This window comes from Anabrus simplex, chromosome 1, assembly GCF_040414725.1.
Source record: "Anabrus simplex isolate iqAnaSimp1 chromosome 1, ASM4041472v1, whole genome shotgun sequence".
Taxonomy (NCBI): Eukaryota; Metazoa; Arthropoda; class Insecta; order Orthoptera; family Tettigoniidae; genus Anabrus; species Anabrus simplex.
In genome coordinates this window covers 745011122-745032544 of record NC_090265.1, presented here as the reverse complement: position 1 = coordinate 745032544, position 21423 = coordinate 745011122, and the positions used below count along the sequence as shown (strand labels likewise).

The 21423-nt window shown below is 40.3% G+C and overlaps 1 protein-coding gene across 3 annotated transcripts in view; it reads right to left on the bottom strand.

Moving 5' to 3' along the window:
- Nucleotides 1-11537, bottom strand: part of LOC136857479 (tRNA dimethylallyltransferase) — a 1029479-nt gene extending 1017942 nt beyond the window's left edge. For 2 of the 3 annotated variants that reach the window (XR_010858541.2, XM_067136153.2), the window contains exon 1: nucleotides 11394-11537. Coding sequence is in view for 1 of the 3 variants with exons in the window: in XM_067136153.2 (XP_066992254.2) it covers nucleotides 11394-11537 (144 nt within the window). In the remaining 2 variants the exon portion in view is untranslated. The remainder of the gene's footprint in view (nucleotides 1-11393) is intronic. The other variant, XM_067136154.2, reaches the window with a different exon arrangement.
- Between the last annotated feature and the right edge of the window lie 9886 nt (nucleotides 11538-21423).

The following is a 21423-nucleotide window of genomic DNA, read 5'->3' as shown; positions in this document are numbered from 1 at the left end:
TAACCTGGAAAGGCTAGGTCAGGCAGCAGGGAAACCTTGTAGTAAGGATGTAAAGGAGACGACGTACATGTCTCTAAGATCCTAAATAGAGTAGGTTCCAGTGTATGGCACCCTCACCAGGTGTCATTGATTCGAGAACTGCAAAAAATCCAGTTGCATTGTGAAGGGTTCGCGCCCATCTGCTGATAGTGTCATTTGGAGAGAAGGAAAATTCGACGACCTCTGCCGATCACTGATTCATATAATAAGTATACTGAAAGAAACCAAGATAAAACTCTGCCAGAGTTGTGACCAAAGTAGGCCGCTTTAATTCATGAATGTAATGAATGAAATAATGAAGAGAGTTAAGAGCTGCATGGACTATGTGACTACAGATATACCGACTTGAAAAACTTGCAACCAATGCAACTGGATCCCAAAGACTGCAATGTGGCACCCAGACGGATGGCACAATTCTCGCCAATGGAGGTCGGCTTGCGAAGTCCTGCGAGCCTGTCAGCAGATGGTTCGAGCCTAGCAAGCGTCCTCAGTGACAGGAATATAACTCTGCATCTGAAGTTGTACGTATACTGCACGTAGCTCTTTATGGGGCTACAAGACACGAGCAGATGATTCAGACCATGGAAATGAGGATGCTAGGATGGTCGCTGGGAATCACGTAGCTCGATCACATCCAGACCTCTTTTAAAGTTACAATCTGCTACTTATGTGCGTCTTTCAGAATTTGACGTTTATTTTTTGTACTGGTCCAGTCAAGGATCAGTTTAGCTACAAAGTATATCATTCTTTTTTTTTTACAATTTGTTTTACGTGGGACCGACAGAGATAGTTCTTATGGCGACGACGGGATAGGAAGGGCTTAGGAGAGGGAAGGAAGCGTCTGTGGCCCTAGTTAAGGTACAGCCCCAGCATTTGTCCGGTGTGAAAATGGGAAACCACGGAAAACCATCTTCAGGGCTGCCGACAGTGGGGCTCGAACCCAATATCCCCCGGATGCAAGTTCACAGCTGCGCGCCCCTAACCGCACGGCCAATTCGCCCGGTCAGAGCATATCCCAGGATGATATGTACAAATACAATACGTATGTTATGTTTGCCGAGTTCTGCTCAGTTCATCGCCTGTCAAAAGACAGTCTACTTTTCTCACGAGTGCTTTGGACCTTCACAGTGCTTTATTTTTGTTTTTGTTCCTTATGTTATGTTTTTTGTTTTGTTTTAAGTTTTATCTGTATATATCTATTTACAGCTTACAGTTCATCAATAGGAACCTTTCCATAACGCCTGAGTTCTGGAAAAAATGTATAAAACATGACATAGAAATTGAAAAAACATTGGGAAAAAGACCACCTTTGTAAGTCCAACCAGTTGTAGTCAGTCTTGAAAATTCTAATTTTGAGAGTGATGGCGGTATTTCTATGATGAACTGTAAGCCGACTCAGACCATATAGTTACATACACACAAACACTTAAAAAATGTCCTATCAGTGTGAAATTCCCGAAAAAGTACAGAAAAAATACAGGTAGATGTACATCTCAATTTTTAAGACCCCGATTTTGAGGGATATCGACGATATAAATAACTAACTTGTACCAAAGACAACAATTAAAAAGTTACAAAAAATAAAGCATTTCTTCTGCTTATCAAAAAAAAATTGATCTAGTACCGACACATTCATATTTACAGAGATTCCGAGACCTGCATACATCTTTGCAAGTCGGCTTTCTTAATGGAGGGGGAACATCATCTGAGGGTACTAACGCTCCTATTTTCATTTTCATGACTACCTAACTCGGTAGAATTCACTACCATTACAGAGATACATTTTCATCGTTGGATAGAATTATGCTAAGTCCTGGCCATTTACACAAAATATAGAGAAATATATATACCCCCAATCATAAAGTACTTTGTTTGAAGACGTAACATGAACTGTCATCATTTATCACGCGTTTCTCCTGTATTTATGCTATTTGTTTTTTCTTTCTACTGAACGGAAGCATCTGAGAATGTTGACATGTAAGAATTTTGAACCATATCAATATCCACGGCCGCCTGTGTGGTGTAGTGGTTAGTGTGATTAGCTGCCACCCCCGGAGGTCCGGGTTCGATTACCGGCTCTGCCACGAAAATTTGAAAAGTGGTACGAGGGCTGGAACGGGGTCCACTCACCCTCGGGAGGTCGACTGAGTACAGGTGGGTTCGATTCCCACCTCAGCCATCCTGGAAGTGGTTTTCCGTGGTTTCCTACTTCTCCTCCAGGCAAATGCCGGGATGGTATCTAACTTAAGGCCACGGCCGCTTCCTTCCCTCTTCCTTGTCTATCACTTCCAATCTTCCCTTCCCCCCGCAAGGCCCCTGTTCAGCATAGCAGGTGAGGCCGCCTGGGCAAGGTACCGGTCATCCTCCCCGGTTGTATCCCCCGACCCAGAGTCTGAAGCTTCAGGACACTGCCCTTGAGGCGGTAGAGGTGGGATCCCTCGCTGAGTCCGAGGGAAAAGTCAACCCTGGAGGATTAAGAAAGAAAGATCAATATCCACACAGTTTTAAACGTTTTCTATTCACACTGATATGTACAGTAGAGGGAGGTTTTTGCGAAACAGCTGAGATTTCAACATGCTCGCTCGCTGCAGGGATTCTCTCACAGACGGTGGCGCTGGTTGTATCCCTAGTGGATTATTTACTAACTCTATGGTCTGAGTGACACACGCACATTGGCCAGCCATTCTGCAAGGCGTGCAGTTCATACATAACCTTATGGGCACTCTTAGCCACCTATCGGAAGACAGCTATAGTTAAGCGTGCTCTCCTGATTTTATGTCGTTCACAGATCTAAACAGGGTTGCCTGATCACCAGTATCTGTATGGGTATCGATCTCAATATGAAGGATGGGATCGCTAATCGCTGTATATCTTTAATTCTGGTGGTTCTGCAGCTCTGCATATCGTATTATGGAGCCGCGTCTGCTTAATACCATCTGTTTGAATTCACTATTGTTTGTGTAATGTGCTTTTTCTCTTCTGCTGCCACTGACCTCTGACAGATGGTATTACTGTTGCGTGCCTGAATACTGGCAGGAAGTAGCACGCCATTCCTCTGGTTGCTAGATGTTCTGATAACTACTGGTCCATCGTAGTATTCCAGCTATTCGATCCCTGCTATGAGGCTCTGATAGCAATGGACAGTGTGCATCCTTAAGGGATAACGGCAGAGCAAAGTTCACCGGTGTCCGTGATTGGGTCATTTCCAGCTCTGGAACTTGACAGTGTTAGAACGCCAGCGTAGCACTGTTCGTTAAAAGTGAGAAAACATGCCGTTTTTCATTTGATCGAGCATATCACATGACAGCATTGGTTTGAAATGCAACATTCCAGTCTGTTAATATGATATTCTGGCAAGAATACTGACGTCACTGTAATGACCTATGTCGAATTCAGTGTAATATCCATGTCACAGCACCATGGGAAAATGGATGGGTGGTTCTTAATGAAACTTGGTACTTATTTCAGTGTAGAAACTTGGTAACTTTCTTCCTTGGAAACATAAATATAATGTAAGTTGTTCAAACAGTTTCAGGAAGAAGGGTGCTTCAAAAGGGACTTAAGGATATAAATCGATGTATCACGCTTGCAGTTGGTTTTACATGAAAATAGTTCATGGCTTCTTTTGTTCTATGACTTTTTTTAAGATAGAACCAAAAATAAAGGAAATGTCAGTGGTAGTCGTGTGACTCTATAAACTGTAAAGAGGGCTGCTATCGAGATCATTTCTTTTATACTGGAAGGTAGAGCTCAAATCGAGGTCAACAGTAATACAAAATATGAAACTGCCAAGGACCACAGACAGCAAGGAAGCGAGTACGTCAGGACAAGCCTCTGACAGGGTGAACGAGAATCTAGGGAACAATTTGAGGGAGCGAACAAGAATATAATCATGCACATTCTAAATAATTTTCCCGTCACCGACGGGTACTACAGCCAGTTGGATACATGGAGATCACAACGCGACCAAGAACGCAATTCTGCAACCACCCCAAGCCGAGAAAAAATTACCTTCCTCGGAAACATAAAATTCTGAAATTTATAATCAATGTATAAATGATCTAAATGCATATTGTATTACAATTTGGATTCGATCAGATGACAGGTTGCTAGGAGACGATGTCTTCAAGTTTATGTACTGTTGAAACACATTTTAAAATGGGCACCTTTTGTGTTCCACCTGCTATACAAATTTGTTTTGTCGCATTTAAAAAATAAGCAAGGAAATTAGGATAATATGGATTTAAAATTTGTAATGATTTTCATGCTTAGTTAAAAAACATTTGTAAATTACAGAATGCAATATGTCATTGAGAAGACCTGAATTTTCTGAAAAAAAAAGTTTTGCAATATGTCACAGTTTTGCATTAAACATCATCAACGTCGTGATCCCATCATGTAGCATCCACCTTTCTCTAAGAACTGCTGAAAAGGCAGACCGGTAATCTTTCTTATTTGATCTGTCTTCCCATGTGGCCGTTTACCCTGGACTTTTTCTTGCACCATTTTTTTCAGGTTCTTGGCATCTCGAGATGTTCAGCTCTGCAATGGACGAATTTCTTCTTCTTTCTGTATAAATTGCTACTAAATATTCAGAAATAGAGAGAAACTGCAGTTCATTTCATTTTCAGAATCTGATACTGTTCACTGCCCTCGCCTCAAAGACATCAGTGTCCCTGGCTAATGGTGACACTTTCATGGGTTTCTAACATTGCTCATACCTCTAATAAATATTTCATATCATCAGAGCTAAAGATAGATGAAAGTAACAATCTTGTATTCCAAATAAAATATTTATGCAATCTTTCTTCCTCAATAGTAAAATGACTATGAATGTTCTCTGCCTTCTTCAAAGGCCTTAACTGCTCCATGTTTGACTACAAATCTAGTACTGAATTTCACCGCTTTCTTTCTTAGCTGGTCGTCAGGTCACCAGAAATAAAACTTGTCTTAATTTAACCATTTAATCTAAATAACTGGAGAGGAAGTCAGAACAGATATCCTGATGAGGGTGGTTTCAAATGCTTCCAGCTACCACCCCATTTAAAATTGTAAGGCCCCCTCCACACCATTATTTATATATACCTTTGGTAGGAAACATTTATGTCTTAGAATAATGACAGGATTTTAAAATTCTTTATAATACAGTACCCAACAAAATCTTGCTGCTGCTGCTCTCATGTAATATCCACTCACATTCACCTTTAAGACAAAAGTGGAAGAGTCGTGAGAAAGAGGATCCAAAACAAACCTTACAATATGTGAACATCTGATGAACCGTAACAGACCACGTGGTATGGTATAGCTGGAGGACGATGATCCTTTTTTTTCTCTGAACAAGTTGTCAATGATAATCAGCTAAGGTGTCGACATAGTTAAATGTCTACCTTTCTTAAGTAACTATAGGCTAGTAATAATAGTGTTATGCCATTTTCAACCTACACTGAATGTAGGAGAAAACCTGGTTCTAGGTCAGCCGGTGAACAAGCTTGTCGCACAACTCCCAGGTATTGAAATTAAATCGAAATTAAGATAATAGAGAAACCTGTCCCCTTTCCCTCTCTGCTCTGTTCAACACAAATTCCTAACAGAGGTATCGAGAGAGCAGATGTGTGTGCCTCAGACAATTAGAACATGTCTGGTGCAGAGTGAAGCATATCTTCTGGTATAGGCTATTGATCTGTCTTGGTCTCATCCTTGGGTCTGATGAACCAGTGTGAAGTGTAGCTCATAGGGTCATTTTAATGGACTTGCGAGCCTCATTCGGTGAGAAGAGCACAGTACATCTCCATCAGGTTAAGAGATAATCTATTCCTGTATCAGAATAGGATTAATCAAATGTTATTTGGTATGCAAATTAAGAAAATACTGGCCAAATGAAAACAGTTTAGTAGTATCACAAATTTATAAGAATCATATTAAGAACCAGAGCTCATATACCTCAATTACACTCTAGTTACTAAAACTTATGACAAAGATGCAGATATCCAAACAAGCATAAATTTTAGTCTTCATGTGCCATTCCTTGTTCTAGTCTAAATCTTACAGAATTAAAACCTGGCAACTTTCTTTTAACTTTACATCACCCAGAACGTAGTTGTAGTATTTGTACAGTGCTCGAATACAATCTTTTTTCATAGCCACAAGTACATGACACAGCCAGCTCACTAAGAACTCTGTAAAAATGAGAACTTAAACAGGAGTACAATCATTTCACACCATTTCAGATGACAGAAGATAAAAAGCCATGATAAGCTTACAAACAGATCTACTAGGAAGCTTCAACTCTCACAGAATGACAGATTCTGTCAAAACTAATTATTAAGAATAACATTTATTTACAGAGTAATTTCTAATTTTGGCAGTGGTAAAGAAGTAGTAGGGGACTGGAAACAATAATAATAATAATAATAATAATAATAATAATAATAATAATAATAATAATGCATTAAAAATTGCTCATGTCTTCAGCACTCCATTTTGAATATTTTCAGGTCCCAAAATGTAGCATTTTTAGTGATTTTGTGGGTAATATTGGTAATAATTGCACATATGAAGCAGGAGGATGTATTCATCATAGTCTTTGTTTTCAGAGATGTCATGGAATAGACTGGTCACTTTGACTTTACAGCAGAGCATGGAAATTACAGCAGGTGAGGAAAGCATGGACGTTACAACATAAAAAATGGATGTTGCAAGTTTCATTTGTTATAAGGCAATATATTTTCATAGGTTATGGTATAGTGTTGAGAAGAAAAATGATGTAGGGACAAGCAAGGGAAGTCTGGGGGCATAAGCCCCCAGGTTAGAGCCGTGAAGCAGTTTAAGGCCTCTACCGGTACTTTGCAGTGCAAGCAACTCACCTACCCAGACCAATGCTCTTGTCTAGCCCCTATCCTAACCACTAGAGACGAATGGTCTAATCCAGGTCCTACCCTAACCTGTCCAGACCAATGGTGCTTGCAGTGCAAACTAGAAGCCTAAAGCCACTTTGCGCTCTAACCTGAGGGCTTACGCCCCCAGACCACCCTTTGCTTGTTCCCACATGACTGGTTATCCAGACCAATGCTCCTGTCCAGATCCTATCCTAACCAGTTCAGACCAATGGTGCTTGCAGTGCAAACTAGAGGCTCTAAGGCTCTAACATGGGGGCTTATGCCCCCAGATCCCCTTTGCTTGTCCCCATATGACTCCTCTATCCAGACCAATGCTCTTGTCCAGATCCTATCCTAACTAGTCCAGACCAATGGTCTAAACCAGGCCCTATTCTAACCTGTCCGGACTAATGGTCCTTGCAGTGCAAACTAGAGGCCTAACGCTGCTTTGCAGCTCTGACCTAGGGGCTTATGCCCCCAGACCCTCTCTGCTTGTCCCCATATGAGTAATCTATCCAGACCAATTATCTACTCCAGCCCCTACCATAACCAGTCGAGACCAATGTTGCTTGCACTGCAAAGTAGAGGCTTAAAGCCGCTTCGCAGCACTAACCTGGGAGCTTACGCCCCCAGACCCCCCTAGCTTGTCCCTAGATCATTCTTCTTCTCAACACCATACCATAACATAAACAATACTCGTAATATCCATGCTTCATGTTATAACATCCATGCTTTGCATTGTAACTTCTATGCTTTCCTCACCTACAGTAACTTTCATGCTCTGCTGTAAAGTCAAAGTGACCAGTCTATTCCATAACATCTCTGGAAACAAAGATGGCTATGATGAATACATCCTCCTACCTCATATGTGCAATTATTACCAATATTACCCAAAAAAATCACTGAAAATGCTATATTTCGGGACCTAAAAATATTCAAAATGGAGTGCTGAACACATGCAAGTAATTTTTAATGCAATATTATTATTTCCTTCTTTACCGTAGCCCTAATTTCATTAGCCCTGAATTAGTTCACAACTAAGTCATAAAAGAAATGGCTTCCACTGCTGATAGCCTAGCAGTGAAAGAAGAAACTGTATTACGAGACAGCCATCACTACAACACGGACCTACCGGGCGAGTTTGCCGTGCGGTTAGAGACGTGCGGCTGTGAGCTTGCACCCGGGAGATAGTGGGTTCGAATCCCACTGTCGGCAGCCCTGAAGATGGTTTTCCATTGTTTCCCATTTTCACACCAGGCAAATGCTGGGGCTATACCTTAATTAAGGCGACTGCCGCTTCCTTCCAACTCCTACGCCTTTTCTATCCCATCGTCGCCAAAAGACCTATCTGTGTCACGGACTTGATCTTGAAAGAAAATGACAATAAAGCTTTACAAAAAAAAATCAACTCAAAGAAACTGTATTAATACAATGCATCTATTAACAATACACATCACAACCAGTTTCCAACATTTCAGTGCAACCCATCTCTTAAAATATTAGCATTCTTTATTAACAAAAAATTAAAGATTAATTTTATAGGTGACATAATATTAGGGTACAGGACTTACACCCAGACAGTTCCCATTTCTGGACATTCCTAATGTATGAGCAATTTACACTTGAGCTGAGTTCTGAAAGTTCTGCTTCAAATATACTTTTTCAAACACTAGGATTGCGAACATTTAAAGTTCACTCAAAATTCACATTTAAAAAAAGTAATGTTCTGTAGTATTGTTTAATAGGCCTAATATTCAATAAACTTTGTTACATAACATGCGTACCACGACCCAACAGTGTGTGTCGTCGTGTGGTGCTTCAGTGCTCCACTTCCTAATTTTCAAAGTACGAAAGGAAAAATATTTTAAATTTTATTAAAACTGGAGCCGGGACAGAGATTAGCAAACAGGCTGTACCAAACACGACCGGAAACAAGACATTAGTGAGAATGAAGATTTGAATTCCACTCACTGTCAAACATGCTGTAAGGTATTTTGGTGATTTTTCCCCTTTCAATCTACATGGATGCCATAATGGTGCAATTATTTAGTCCTAGTTTCTCTATGTAGGAACAATAACTTCAACACTGAAGCTGTTTGAGAATGGCTCTACCACGAGGCTAGCATTCACTTGGAGTAAAAAGGGGAAATTCACAAAGAAAACTTCCTACCATGATCGACAGTTAAATTCAAATCTTCACCCTCAAGAGCCAAAGAAGGCTTCATTCCAACATTCAGATCAGAATCTAAATTTTCAATGGCAAAGCCCAGAATCAAATTGTTGTAAGCAGCATATTTGTCGGTTCTTTCCAAAGTATCAGACACGTATGGACAATATCTATATTTGTAATAATTTGCCACAAATGTCACGTATTTACAGTGCAACCATTCAGAAGTATGTAAAATAACTAGCATACCGTTTAGAGGGGGTTTATTTTGTATATGCCAATCTGCATATTGTCTGTACACTGGGCTACAAGTTAAAAGCTTGACAGAGAGGGGGAAAAAAATTACTAGCCACAACAGAACAGCATCAACTGAATTTTCATAAGTTTACATGAATTTCTTCAGTAGTATTCAATCAATCAAGTAACCAATTGTCAATGATCTCCATTTACGGTAGGGTTGTTGTCCAGATGGCAGATTTTTATCAACTGTTTACCTAGCTTTTCTTAAATTTTTCAAAGAACTTTTGGCCATTTCACTTAATAATTTATTCCAGTCCCTAACTACTTGTCCTATAAATGAATATTTGCCCCAATCTGTCCTCTTGAATTCCAACTCTAACTTCATGCTATGATCTTCCCTAGTTTAAAACACTATTTAAGCTTATTCGTCTATTGACAAATGTACTGAATAACTAAATGTAACACGGTCAATGTTTTCTGCAGATTATTTACAAGCTATTTCACAGACTATGGGATTACTTGGACTCAGTCACTTGTAGGTTCACTGAGCAAGCCTACATCGTGCTTCATATCTAGTCTTCACATAATAAAGTCTCAGAAAAAAAATACTGAAAATGGCTCTCTTCATTTTTAAAATTTTATGATAAGGGATATACATGCTTATGAAACCACAGCACTTAATAACAGGTTTAATACCATAACTCAGGCTTTCATTTTGAAACAAGAAACCTTGAAAAATTCCTTGTATTAAGATGGTGAAATAAATAATGTAGCCTACATAAAACAGGCCTCCAGCATCCCCTGGAGTCCAGTTAAAATATGACAAAGGGTAAGATTAGCCAGTGCACGCTTTAATGATCAAAGGCATGTCTGATTGAAAAGCAAAGTTTTCCTTATTTTCACCAAATGTGGAAACCCTGTGGCCACACATCATGCAAGCTCTACCAGAGACAATATGAACATCGCCTTCATCACAGCTGGCCAATAGGAACACAGAAGATGGTGGTAATCTATAGTTCAAGAGCATCTCGGTTTCAATTCTTCCATATATTTTTGGGGCAGGGGGACTGGTCCCTAGCAAGCACCAAGGAAGGATCTCTCCTCTCTGCTACTTCAGGTAATTATCGTAAAAACATTAGTCCAATATCCACCACCCAGACAAATATCAGTGTGTATGTATAAAATATAGAAATAGAATAATGTTCATCATAATCCAATGCTATCACAGGGGTGCAGTAGCACATTTACAAGTACTCTGGTGTTGGTTACTTCTAGTGCCACATAATATTCAGTAAATAATCATCTTCCATTTCTCCAAATCTAGGAACATTTAATTAATGTATCATTAAGTTGAGAATGTAGATATATATATGCCTATTCTAAAAATTAATCCTGAAAAACATTATGAAACTACCTTGAGGTGAATTCTATTAAATAAATCTCACAACGGATAATGTACGCATGTAAATTATGCTCGTAAAATCTTCCATCATAACACCACATTCCATATAATGAAATAAAAGCACTTAATAATAAAAAACATCATTACTGTTCTGTATTTAGGGCTGTCATCCAGGTGACAGATTTCATATAATTGTTTCCCCCGTATTTTCTTCAATTATTTCAAAGAACTTGGAAGTTCACTTAATATTTCTCTTGGTAAATTAGGGCCTATATGTTAATATGATCGAAGTATGACAATTTCTATTATTTAAATAAATCGGGCCATACGGGTATTCGTTATGCATATATAATATGTAATCACTCCGTCTCAATACTAGAGTAAAGAAAAAGTGGAAAACAATACTTCACTTGCAAATGACAGGTTAGGTTAAAGGCTCGACTTTCCGGTCAATGCAGCCTGAGTAGCACTTTGCTCATACAGATACTCCTGAACAAATGTGATAAAATAAGAAATGACGATGAAAATCACAAGCCTGTGTCACTGAAAGCAGTAATCCGAAAGAGAGAACCCAAAAAACAGAGTACCAATTTTCTCAAACCTCGTGGTCTGCTTAGAAGGAGAACACCGGCATTACAATCAGTCATTACTGGAAAAGTTTGATGCTTACCTGCATGGAATCTGCACTCAAGATTTCTCCGCCAAATTTTTTCGCTATTTCAATAGCCAACTTTGATTTTCCCGAACCCGTCGCACCCAAAACAACGATTACTGGCACACGCGACAGCATTTCACTCTCGGTTTGAGCGGCCATATTGTATAACTCCAGCTGTTGTATGAAAACATTCGAGACCAAACTATCACCAACTTCCGGTGTTGGCAGATGTGCTCATGATGTCACTTCCGAAATACAGCATTCAATCAATTTCGAACGTGAGCATGCTGTTGAACACGTGTTTGTGCAGTGCTTGTTTAATAAAACTTCCGATGTCTATGTGCTGTAAATTAGTGTGAAAGTGGATTGCGATGTCAGATATTTTATGGCGGTCACATGGAATTTTGAGTAAACGTGAAAAATTAATGGGTGAAATATTTTGGTTTGCCTAAGAAAATTTAATTCCTGCGAGAGCTTGAATCTTTTTTATCGTTAGTTTATTCCAATCTGGAAACCTGATGAAAAAATTAAGAAAAGCAGAATTCCTGAAAGCAATGGCTCCTTTATTGAGATGTTATACCACCACGTGTAAAGGTGAGAACTTGCTGTTGATGCATACATTTTCTTTTTTGTGGAAATACCTGTCTTTATTTTCAGGGCTTTCTCGTAACATTATTTTGTCTTTGAAAAGAAACTTTTTATCAGAATAATTTTTCAGAGAACTGTATTAAGAATGGTAGGTGCAACTGGTGTCGTTATTATGATTGTTTTTAGCACGTGGGCATCTCTTGGGGAATTTTTAATTCCTTTTCGTTGCTTTGCCACGGTTATTTCCTACGAGAGTTTGTGTCCGGAAACCTAGAAGTGATCCGGCGTTTATCATACCACGTGGTACAAGAAAGGAGGGTATTGATACTTTAGTGTTGTAATTCGTATCACATGATTTATTTTTAACTGGTGAATATTGATCTGTACGGAGATTTTCAAGTGTACGGAATTTTTCTTTGGAAAATATTTTTTTAAGAAATTCCATTTCATTACTCCACCACGTGAGAATGCTCGTTTAGTTTTATTTTTTACCTACAAAACTAGTTGAATTTCTACAAAACCATAGTAACCATATTCTAGTACCAAGAAAACTACAATTTACCATCCATTTATTTTACAGGATTTGGGACTAGGAGAACAAATAAGAAGTTCGCCGAGTTTAGGCAACAGTTTGCGAACATAGGAACTTTAAATATCGGTATAGTTCCAGTTCGCTTCTCTTTCAGTATCCAGTTAATTATTTTGTGAGGCAACCTCTGATTGGAGGGACCACTATGCCAGAAAGTGGTATTCAATCAATCACTACTGATCTGCATTTAGGGCAGTCGCCCAGGTGGCAGATTCCTTATCTGTTGTTTTCCTAGCCTTTTCTATTACAGCACCTGGCAACGGCCTAACAATGTTATTATATTAATTTGAAAAATCCATTTCAAATCCTGTTACTTATGGATTGTTCCTCATTGCTATGTAATACCACGGGTTTTAGAGTAGACTACAGTTCTGGATGTACAATCATTCGAAAATTGTTAAAGCAGATCATCGGTTATTCAATCATTCTTAGGTAAAAACGTTGAGCAGTTCCTTTCACTATTCTTTTGCTTTTATCTTTCTTTCTTAATCTATTTACCCTCCAGGGTTGGTTTTTTCCTCGGACTCAGCGAGGCATGCCACATCTACCGCCTCAACGACAGTGTCCTGTAGCGTGATACCTTGGGTCGGGGATACAACTGGGGAGGATGACCAGTACGTCTCCCGGGCGGCCTCACCATCTATGCCGAACAGGGGCCTTGTGGGGGGATGGAAATATCGGAAGGGATAGACAAGGAAGAGGGAAGGAAGCGGCCGTGGCCATTTGCCTGGAGAAGTGGGAAGCCACGGAAAACCATTTCGAGGATGGCTGAGGTGTGAATCGAACCCCACTCTACTCAGTTGACCTCCCGAGGCTTAGTGGACCTCATTCCAGCCCTCGTACCACTTTTTAAATTTCGTAACAGAGTCGGGAATTGAACCCGGGCCTCCGGGGGTGGCAGCTAATCACACTTCAGACACTTCAGAGGCGGCTCTTTCGCTTTTATACGAGACAAACTGTGTAGTAATAATACAAACGGCCGTAGTAACACTCAACATATTTCTTGACAAGGCATAAGCCCAAAAAGCCTATATCATGTCAATAATCTTCTTTTTTTTTTCTTCCGCTTTTCCCACATCTGTGGGGTCGCGGGTGCGAACCGTGTCGACATGTGGATTTGGCCCTGTTTTACGGCCGGATGCTTTTTCTGACGCCAACCCTATATGGAGGGATGCTTCATCATCATCAGTCGTATTACTTATTACTGAGTGTCATGACCCCATTGTTTTGTCTCTAGAGAGTTACATGCTTCACAAAGTGTCGCCATCAAACCCGATCTTCAGCTTTTCTTAGGAATGAAGTATTCTTTCACTGACACGTGTAGAGAGTCGTTTCACTATCTTCAGCTCTTTAATGATAGACTCATTTGTTCTCCTTTCGGTCCAAGCTACACGAAGCATTCTACGCCAAGACCACATCTCAAAGGCATACATGTGGTCTTTGTCCTTAGCCTTGACGGTCCATGTCTAACAACCGTAAAGGAACACGGAAAATACTAGTGCTTCAAACAATTGAATCTTTTGGATATTGCCCTCTTCTGCCAGATGTGAGTTTACTCGCGGCTGCACGTCCCAGGACAATACGCCTCTTTATCTCTTTCTCGCAATTTCTCGCAATAATAATAATAATAATAATGAAGATACTGGCAGAAAGTCAAAACCGGAACAAGACCTAGACGCTAAAATGAAGTTGGTTGTTACCACGCAGTCCATAGAGGCTCAACTCGATGTATAAAAAATGTTTTTTTTTTAGTCCGTCGTATTTGTTGTGGCTTTGGTTGTTACCACGCAGTCCATAGAGGCTCAACTCGATCTATTTTTTTTAAATATTTTTATGTCCGTCGTATTTATTTTGGCTTTAGTTTAGGTTGACTAATTTCTGAAAGAAAACAGCCTCCTTTGTTTTTCTTCTTCATCTGGCCCGGTCCGTTCGTATTGATTAAGCCTAGATTTTTTATCATTTTCCATTCCAGACGCCAACACATGAGGATGTGTTCGCTATTGAGTGTCACTATTACTGCGATTGTTGTGACATCACTAGAGAAGGGAATTCGCCTTTTATTGCTGTGTTCAAAAATGTAGGCTTTTGAGATATAAATCCGTTTTAGAATCTTTTTAGCTATATTTCGTTGGTTTTTATTGTGCCTATAAATGCCTATTTCAGGGTATTGTGCCTATTTAGAGTATAATTGCTTATTTGATGCCTTTTGACTGAATTTTTAAAAAGCCGATTTTCTTCCAGTGCATTAGATTGTAGCTAGTGTGCTCAACAGAATTATCTTCTCTTTTCTCAATATCTGTTTACTCCACGAACAAAAATGGGAATTCTCAGTACGCGCACCTTTTAGCGATACATGAACACCCTAGTGCTGAATAGGTCGACCTTGAGGGATGTATATCATGTCAATAATAATAATAATAATAATAATAATAATAATAATAATAATAATAATCTTTGAGATTCGTATTGGCAACCTTTGAAACACAAACTATGAATCGCTTAAGCATCGCTGTGTGACATCTGGCGTACACTTTACGTACTAGTACTGTTGTTGTTTACACAGCAAAGCCAAACTATAGAATTCATGCTGGGAACAAGATTCGAATCTAGAAATGTTATACATTGATATATAAAGTGTGTATGACACAATTGTTGGCTTAAGATAATAAAGGTTTAGAAAATTCATATCGATCGATCATATTATCGATTCAATTCAGATTTCATTTTCATTCAGTTGGCAGTATTATCGGAACCGTGAGAGCTCTCTCCTTACTCCACCCCCCGTACCAAGAAATATCGCTAAAAGGTGCGCGGACTATAGTTCTAGGGAAATTTCCATCAGGAAAAACAAGGAACTTTTTGACCTCGAATAATAACCTCCTAAGACATATGCGAGAACCAGTCAACGTCGAACTATGTTGCCCAGTACCTCCCTTTCAATGCGAACTGTTGCAGTGTTGCCAAACTTATATTTTCAAGATCCGCTAAATACTACTAAAAATCCGCTGAAATTCCGCCAAGAAATCTGATCTCGAATAATGAGCAATAATAATAATCATAATAATAATAAAAGTAAATGTCTGCACTACCGGGCGAGTTGGCCGTGCGCGTAGAGGCGTGCGGCTGTGAGCTTGCATCCGGGAGATAGTAGGTTCGAATCCCACTATCGGTAGCCCTGAAGATGGTTTTCCGTGGTTTCCCATTTTCACACCAGGCAAATGCTGGGGCTGTACCTTAATTAAGGCCACGGCCGCTTCCTTCCAACTCCTAGGCCTTTCCTATCCCATCGTCGCCGTAAGACCTATCTGTGTCGGTGCGACGTAAAGCCCTTAGCAAAAAAAAAAGAAAAAAAATGTCTGCACTCACCTGATCTGTGAGTTTCACTGGGATTAACCCCCTGCCTGCGAGCCGGCGAGCTAAAACTTGTTGAAGTTTTACTGCCGGGTGCAAACTAGGTGACTCCCATACCTCAAGGCCCACACACAGAACAGGCTACTTCATTAAACGGTCTTCATAGCATAAATATTAAGAGATGTTGTTGTTGTTTTTTTTTTTTTTTTTTTTTTTTGCTATGAGCTTCACGTCGCACCGACACAGAGAGGTCTTATGGCGACGATGGGATAGGAAAGGCCTAGGAGTTGGAAGGAAGCGGCCGTGGCCTTAATTAAGGTACAGCCCCAGCATTTGCCTGGTGTGAAAATGGGAAACCACGGAAAACCATTTTCAGGGCTGCCGACAGTGGGATTCGAACCTACTATCTCCCGGATGCAAGCTCACAGCCGCGCGCCTCTACGCGCACGGCCAACTCGCCCGGTTTTGTTGTTGTTTGAGTCATCAGTCCATAGACTGGTATGATGCAGCCCTCCATCCTATCCTGTGCTAACCATTTCTACGTAACTACTGCTTCCTACATCTGCTCTAATCTGCTTGTCATATTCAAACCTTGGTCTACCCCTACTGTTCTTACCACCTACACTTCCTTCAAAAACCAACTGCACAAGTCCTGGGTGTCTTAAGATGTGCCCTATCATTCTATCTCTTCTTCTTGTCAAATTTAGCCAAATCGATCTCCTCTCACCAATTCGACTCAGTATCTCTTCATTCGTGATTCGATCTATCCATCTCACCTTCAGCATTCTTCTGTAACACCACATTTCAAAAACTTCTATGCTCTTTATTTCTGAGCTAGTTATCGTCCACGTTTCACTTCCATACAATGCCACGCTCCACACACAAGTCTTCCAAAACATATTTCTAATTCCTATATCAATGTTTGAAGTGAGCACATTTCTTTTCTTAAGAAAGCTCTTCATTGCTTGTGCTAGTCTGCATTTTATGTCCTCCTTACTTCTGCCATCGTTAGTTTATTTTACTATCCTAGTAACAATATTCATCTACTTCCTTTAAGACTTCATTTCCTAATCTAATATTTCCTGCATCACCTACCTTCGTTCGACTGCACTCCATTACTTTTGTTTTGGACTTATTTATTTTCATCTTGTACTCCTTACCCAAGACGACGTCCATACCATTCAGCAGCTTCTCGAGATCTTCTGCAGTCTCAGATAAAATAGCAATATCATCGGCAAATCTCAAGGTTTTGATTTCTTCTCCTTGGATTGTGATTCCCTTTCCAAATTCCTCTTTGATTTCCTTTACTGCCTGTTCTATGTAAACAATGAAGAGGAGGGGGGACAAACTGCAGCCTTGCCTCACTCCTTTCTGGATTGCTGCTTCTTTCTCAAAGCCCTCGATTCTTATCACTGCAGACTGATTTTTATACAGATTGTAGATAATTCTTCGTTCTCGGTATCTGATCCCAATCACCTTCAGAATCGTAAATGGCTTGGTCCAATCAACATTATCGAATGCCTTTTCTAGATCTACGAATGCCATGTACGTGGGCTTGTCCTTGATTCGATCCTCTAAGATCAGACGTAAAGTCAGGATTGCTTCGCGTGTTCCCACATTTCTTCTGAAGCCAAATTGATCTTCTCCCATTTCCCACGCGTTACAAATTTATGATACCTTTATCTCATAACATCAAATCGAAATAACATGTTTTCCTCATGTGACTGCTAGCTCCTGACAGGAAATACGGAATAGCCCGGAGACAGACTGGAGTACGAATTAAAAAAGAACGTAAAATGGATAAAACATTAAATTCCGCTATAATAAATCTAGAATTCCGCAAAAAAAATCCGCTGTCCGCTAAACGATATATTTCTCCGCCGACAGTCTTCTAATTCCGCCAAATTTAGCGGAAACTCCGCTAAGTTGGCAACACTGAACTGGTGTACGCGTACGCTTCATGTTCAGGACTTGTTGTGATTTATTGTGAAGTGGAAGAAGAAGTGTGTTTTCGGCAATGCCCAAAGAAAAATCGTCGAAGTCCTACTGGCTGAAGCAGTGGATCACACGGGATCCCAATTTCACTACAGATAGAAGGGTAGTCTGTCAAACTTGCTGTAAGGAGGTAAGTTCGTTTCTTCCTTTTATCTCTTCTGTGATTGAGAACTATGATCGCATTTCATTATAGGATATATAGGCCTATTAATTTATGTATTGTGGCAAGTTGTTTTGTTGTAGTGCTGTATTAGACGTGACCTTTCAATAATTTATATTGTTAAAATGTAAATAATCATTAAATTACTGTTCGAGGAGTTAGAATGCTGGTGGTCTCCTGTCACAGCACGGATGAAAATTAAATCGGTATTTTGAACTGTGATTTTCATTTCCTGTGAAAATAGAGATGTACAACTGAAATGCAATTTTTAAAACTTCGTTTAAAAAATCGTGAATACTATTAAACTTTCGCTAAGCCTTCGCAAAGCACAGCGGATTAAGGAGGCCAATGAAAAAGCGTTTCGCTCGTATTTATCATATGGTTTCCAGCACCATGAGTGTCCGAGGACATGGGTGACCTGCGGGGAGGTTTGGCACGTATTCTAGTTATTAGTCATTGACACTTTTGTTACAGCGTGTTTTACAAGGTCGCCACTACTACCTATCTTTACAAGACCAGGCCACCGAAAAGACCGTTGGTCTGGATTGGTGAGGTCCGGTTAGTAACCCTTGTGCTGGGGGGGGGGGGGGGGGGGTGGAAGCAAAAAGAGTTTGAGGGGCGTAAGCTCCCAGGTTAACAAGTCTCTAGCATCCCCTCTAGTGTCTTGCTAAATTGTGACAAAAATAAGGTTATGGCGCATGTCACGACAATTTCAAATTACGCCGTTTTTAATTTTCAACGAAGGTGGCGGCCTTGTGGGCACACATGATGCAGGATCTATTGCAGGCAACAGAAAATAGCCTTCATGACAGCTGACCCGGTTGACCAAAGCCGGCGAATAGAAACAAATAAAATGTTCACAAATCTGAGATTTATAGTGCCTCCGTTTTCATTCTTCTATATAAGTAAGAATACTGCTAGGGCCAGCTTGGTGGGTCCTTGGCAAGCATAAAGGACGGATCCTTCCTCTATGCTACTCCGGTATCGTTTCACGCCTTTTTTAAATTATATTTTTCACCCGGTGAACTCGACACGATACTGCCAAATTATAACTGAAAATCCTTGATGTCATATTTCCATGTAAATTATTAATTCCCTTGTTCCTACTTTAAAGTATTGTACTTCTAGAAACATCATCTGTAACAGTCTTTTTTTATGAAACAAATGCATGATATATACAGTACTAAGCATTACTGCCAATTAGCCCAACTGTAGAAATTTAAGATATAGATAGATAGATAGATAGATACATAGATACATAGATCAACTTAGAAATACCGCGATGCATCTGATACGAGTACAGAAATCTGTATCAACGCAGCCTTTCTACCAGTCCACTTTGGAAAGCGACCAACAACCATTTTCTTCAGACCTATGCACTGCAGTGTGGAGCTAATATGCCGCTGCATAAACCGGAGCATCTTCAAATTTCAACAAGTTGCCGGGAGCAATCACCAAGTTGGAGAAGAGTGGCATGCTGCTGCTAGAGTCATTTAGGATTGAGGACTTAGGGGAAGTTTTGACCGAACCTCTGGGAAGGCAACCGCTGTCAGCGAAATAAAGCCAGATGAAGAGACTTCACTGAAGTTTTGTCCAATCACTTAATGTGATGTTGAGATATTTTTCTTTCAGTACAAAAACATTATGCATGAGAGGAGAACAAGATTGTTACCGGAAAACATTGAAACGTTGCTTGTAAATTCCTTTTATAGTAACTGAGTGTGCTATTAAATTATAATTATAGTAATTTTTCATGCCTATTTTACACGTTAGTGCCTATTTAAATGCCTATTTGGCTAATTTGAGAGCCTGTATGCCTGCCTAACTGTTTTTAGTGCCTATAATTCTCGTCTCTAGACATCACACTAATACATCCAAGGTTGTCGGCGACTCAAGGACGGGAAATGGAAAGGAAGCAGTGTGAAAATGGGAAACCATGTTCAGGATTTGAACTCGCACTCTCTGAATATAAGCTCACAGTTTCGCGACCGAACCGCTCGGTGGTGTCAAGACTCAAGAAGTAACCATCCCCGACTCGACCGGTAAGCGAACCCGGGGTCCTGGGGTTTGGATTGGAGCGTCCTCACTCTAGTATTGCGAAGCTTCAGTTTCTGACATATCTGTGGTGACTACGGGTCCATAGCTGGGTATGCTTTTTTTTTTTTTTTTTTTGCTAGGGGCTTTACGTCGCACCGACACAGATAGGTCTTATGGCGACGATGGGATAGGATAGGCCTAGGAGTTGGAAGGAAGCGGCCGTGGCCTTAATTAAGGTACAGCCCCAGCATTTGCCTGGTGTGAAAATGGGAAACCATGGAAAACCATTTTCTGGGCTGCCGACAGTGGGATTCGAACCTACTATCTCCCGGATGTAAGCTCACAGCCGCGCGCCTCTATGAGCACGGCCAACTCGCCCGGTGGGTGTGCATTTGGTCATATTTATTGACACCAAGCTCCCTCTACCATATTCGCCGTTTGCTCTCCTCGGTCTGCCCTTATTTTCTTCCAGCAGTTCGAATTTCCCCTATTCTTGCTTCGACTAATGAAAATAGGGCACCAAAATCGAATTGTTTTGCCCTTCAAAGCAACAATAAGTATGAGTACGAACTACCCTTATCTTTTTAACGTGCTTTGGTGTGTTTCTTGTGACTGCAGTGTACATTAATCTGTGATAACGGCAATTTTTCTGTTTTACTTCTCCCTTGGTGGCTTATTTTACGAAGACTGCTGGTGATAATAACGAGTTCTAGCCTGTCAGCAGTGTAATGGGCCGTGTTACGTCGATTCTCTTAGGAATCCTGTGGTAATCGGTCTCTCTTGTTCCTAGGGTGCTTGTCTACTTCGCTATACTGCACTTCCACTTGCTTAGAACAGAATTGTCCGAGAGACTGGCACGCCGATGACGGCGGGATAATGGCGCATCATGACGAGTGAATTTGCCATTGCTTTCCTCGCTCGGTCAGAAAGTGCTCAGGCGCACTGAATGTCATTGCTAAGCTGAGGAGATTTACTAAAATGCCTACTTCTTCCTGCAACTAGTAAACATTCAGAATTAATTATGAGAAATAAAAGGCATTTGTTAGCGACATTGGGAGAACATTTACAGCAGTCAACTGTTGATAAGCTGTTTTAGTAAAGTTTCATTCTTTCTTAAATTTCACTTCCTTTTTAACATTGTTCACGAGTTAATTTAAATTTTAAATAGTTCGGTATGGTTAGCGTTGACTCCCTCGGTTCATAGGGTCCCAGGTTCAATTCCGCGACTGACTTGGAGACTGGGTGTTTGTCCCATAGCATCAGTTTACTAACCTTCACAGGGTTAGCATTTGGCCGTAAAACACAAGTTGAATACAAATGTAGAG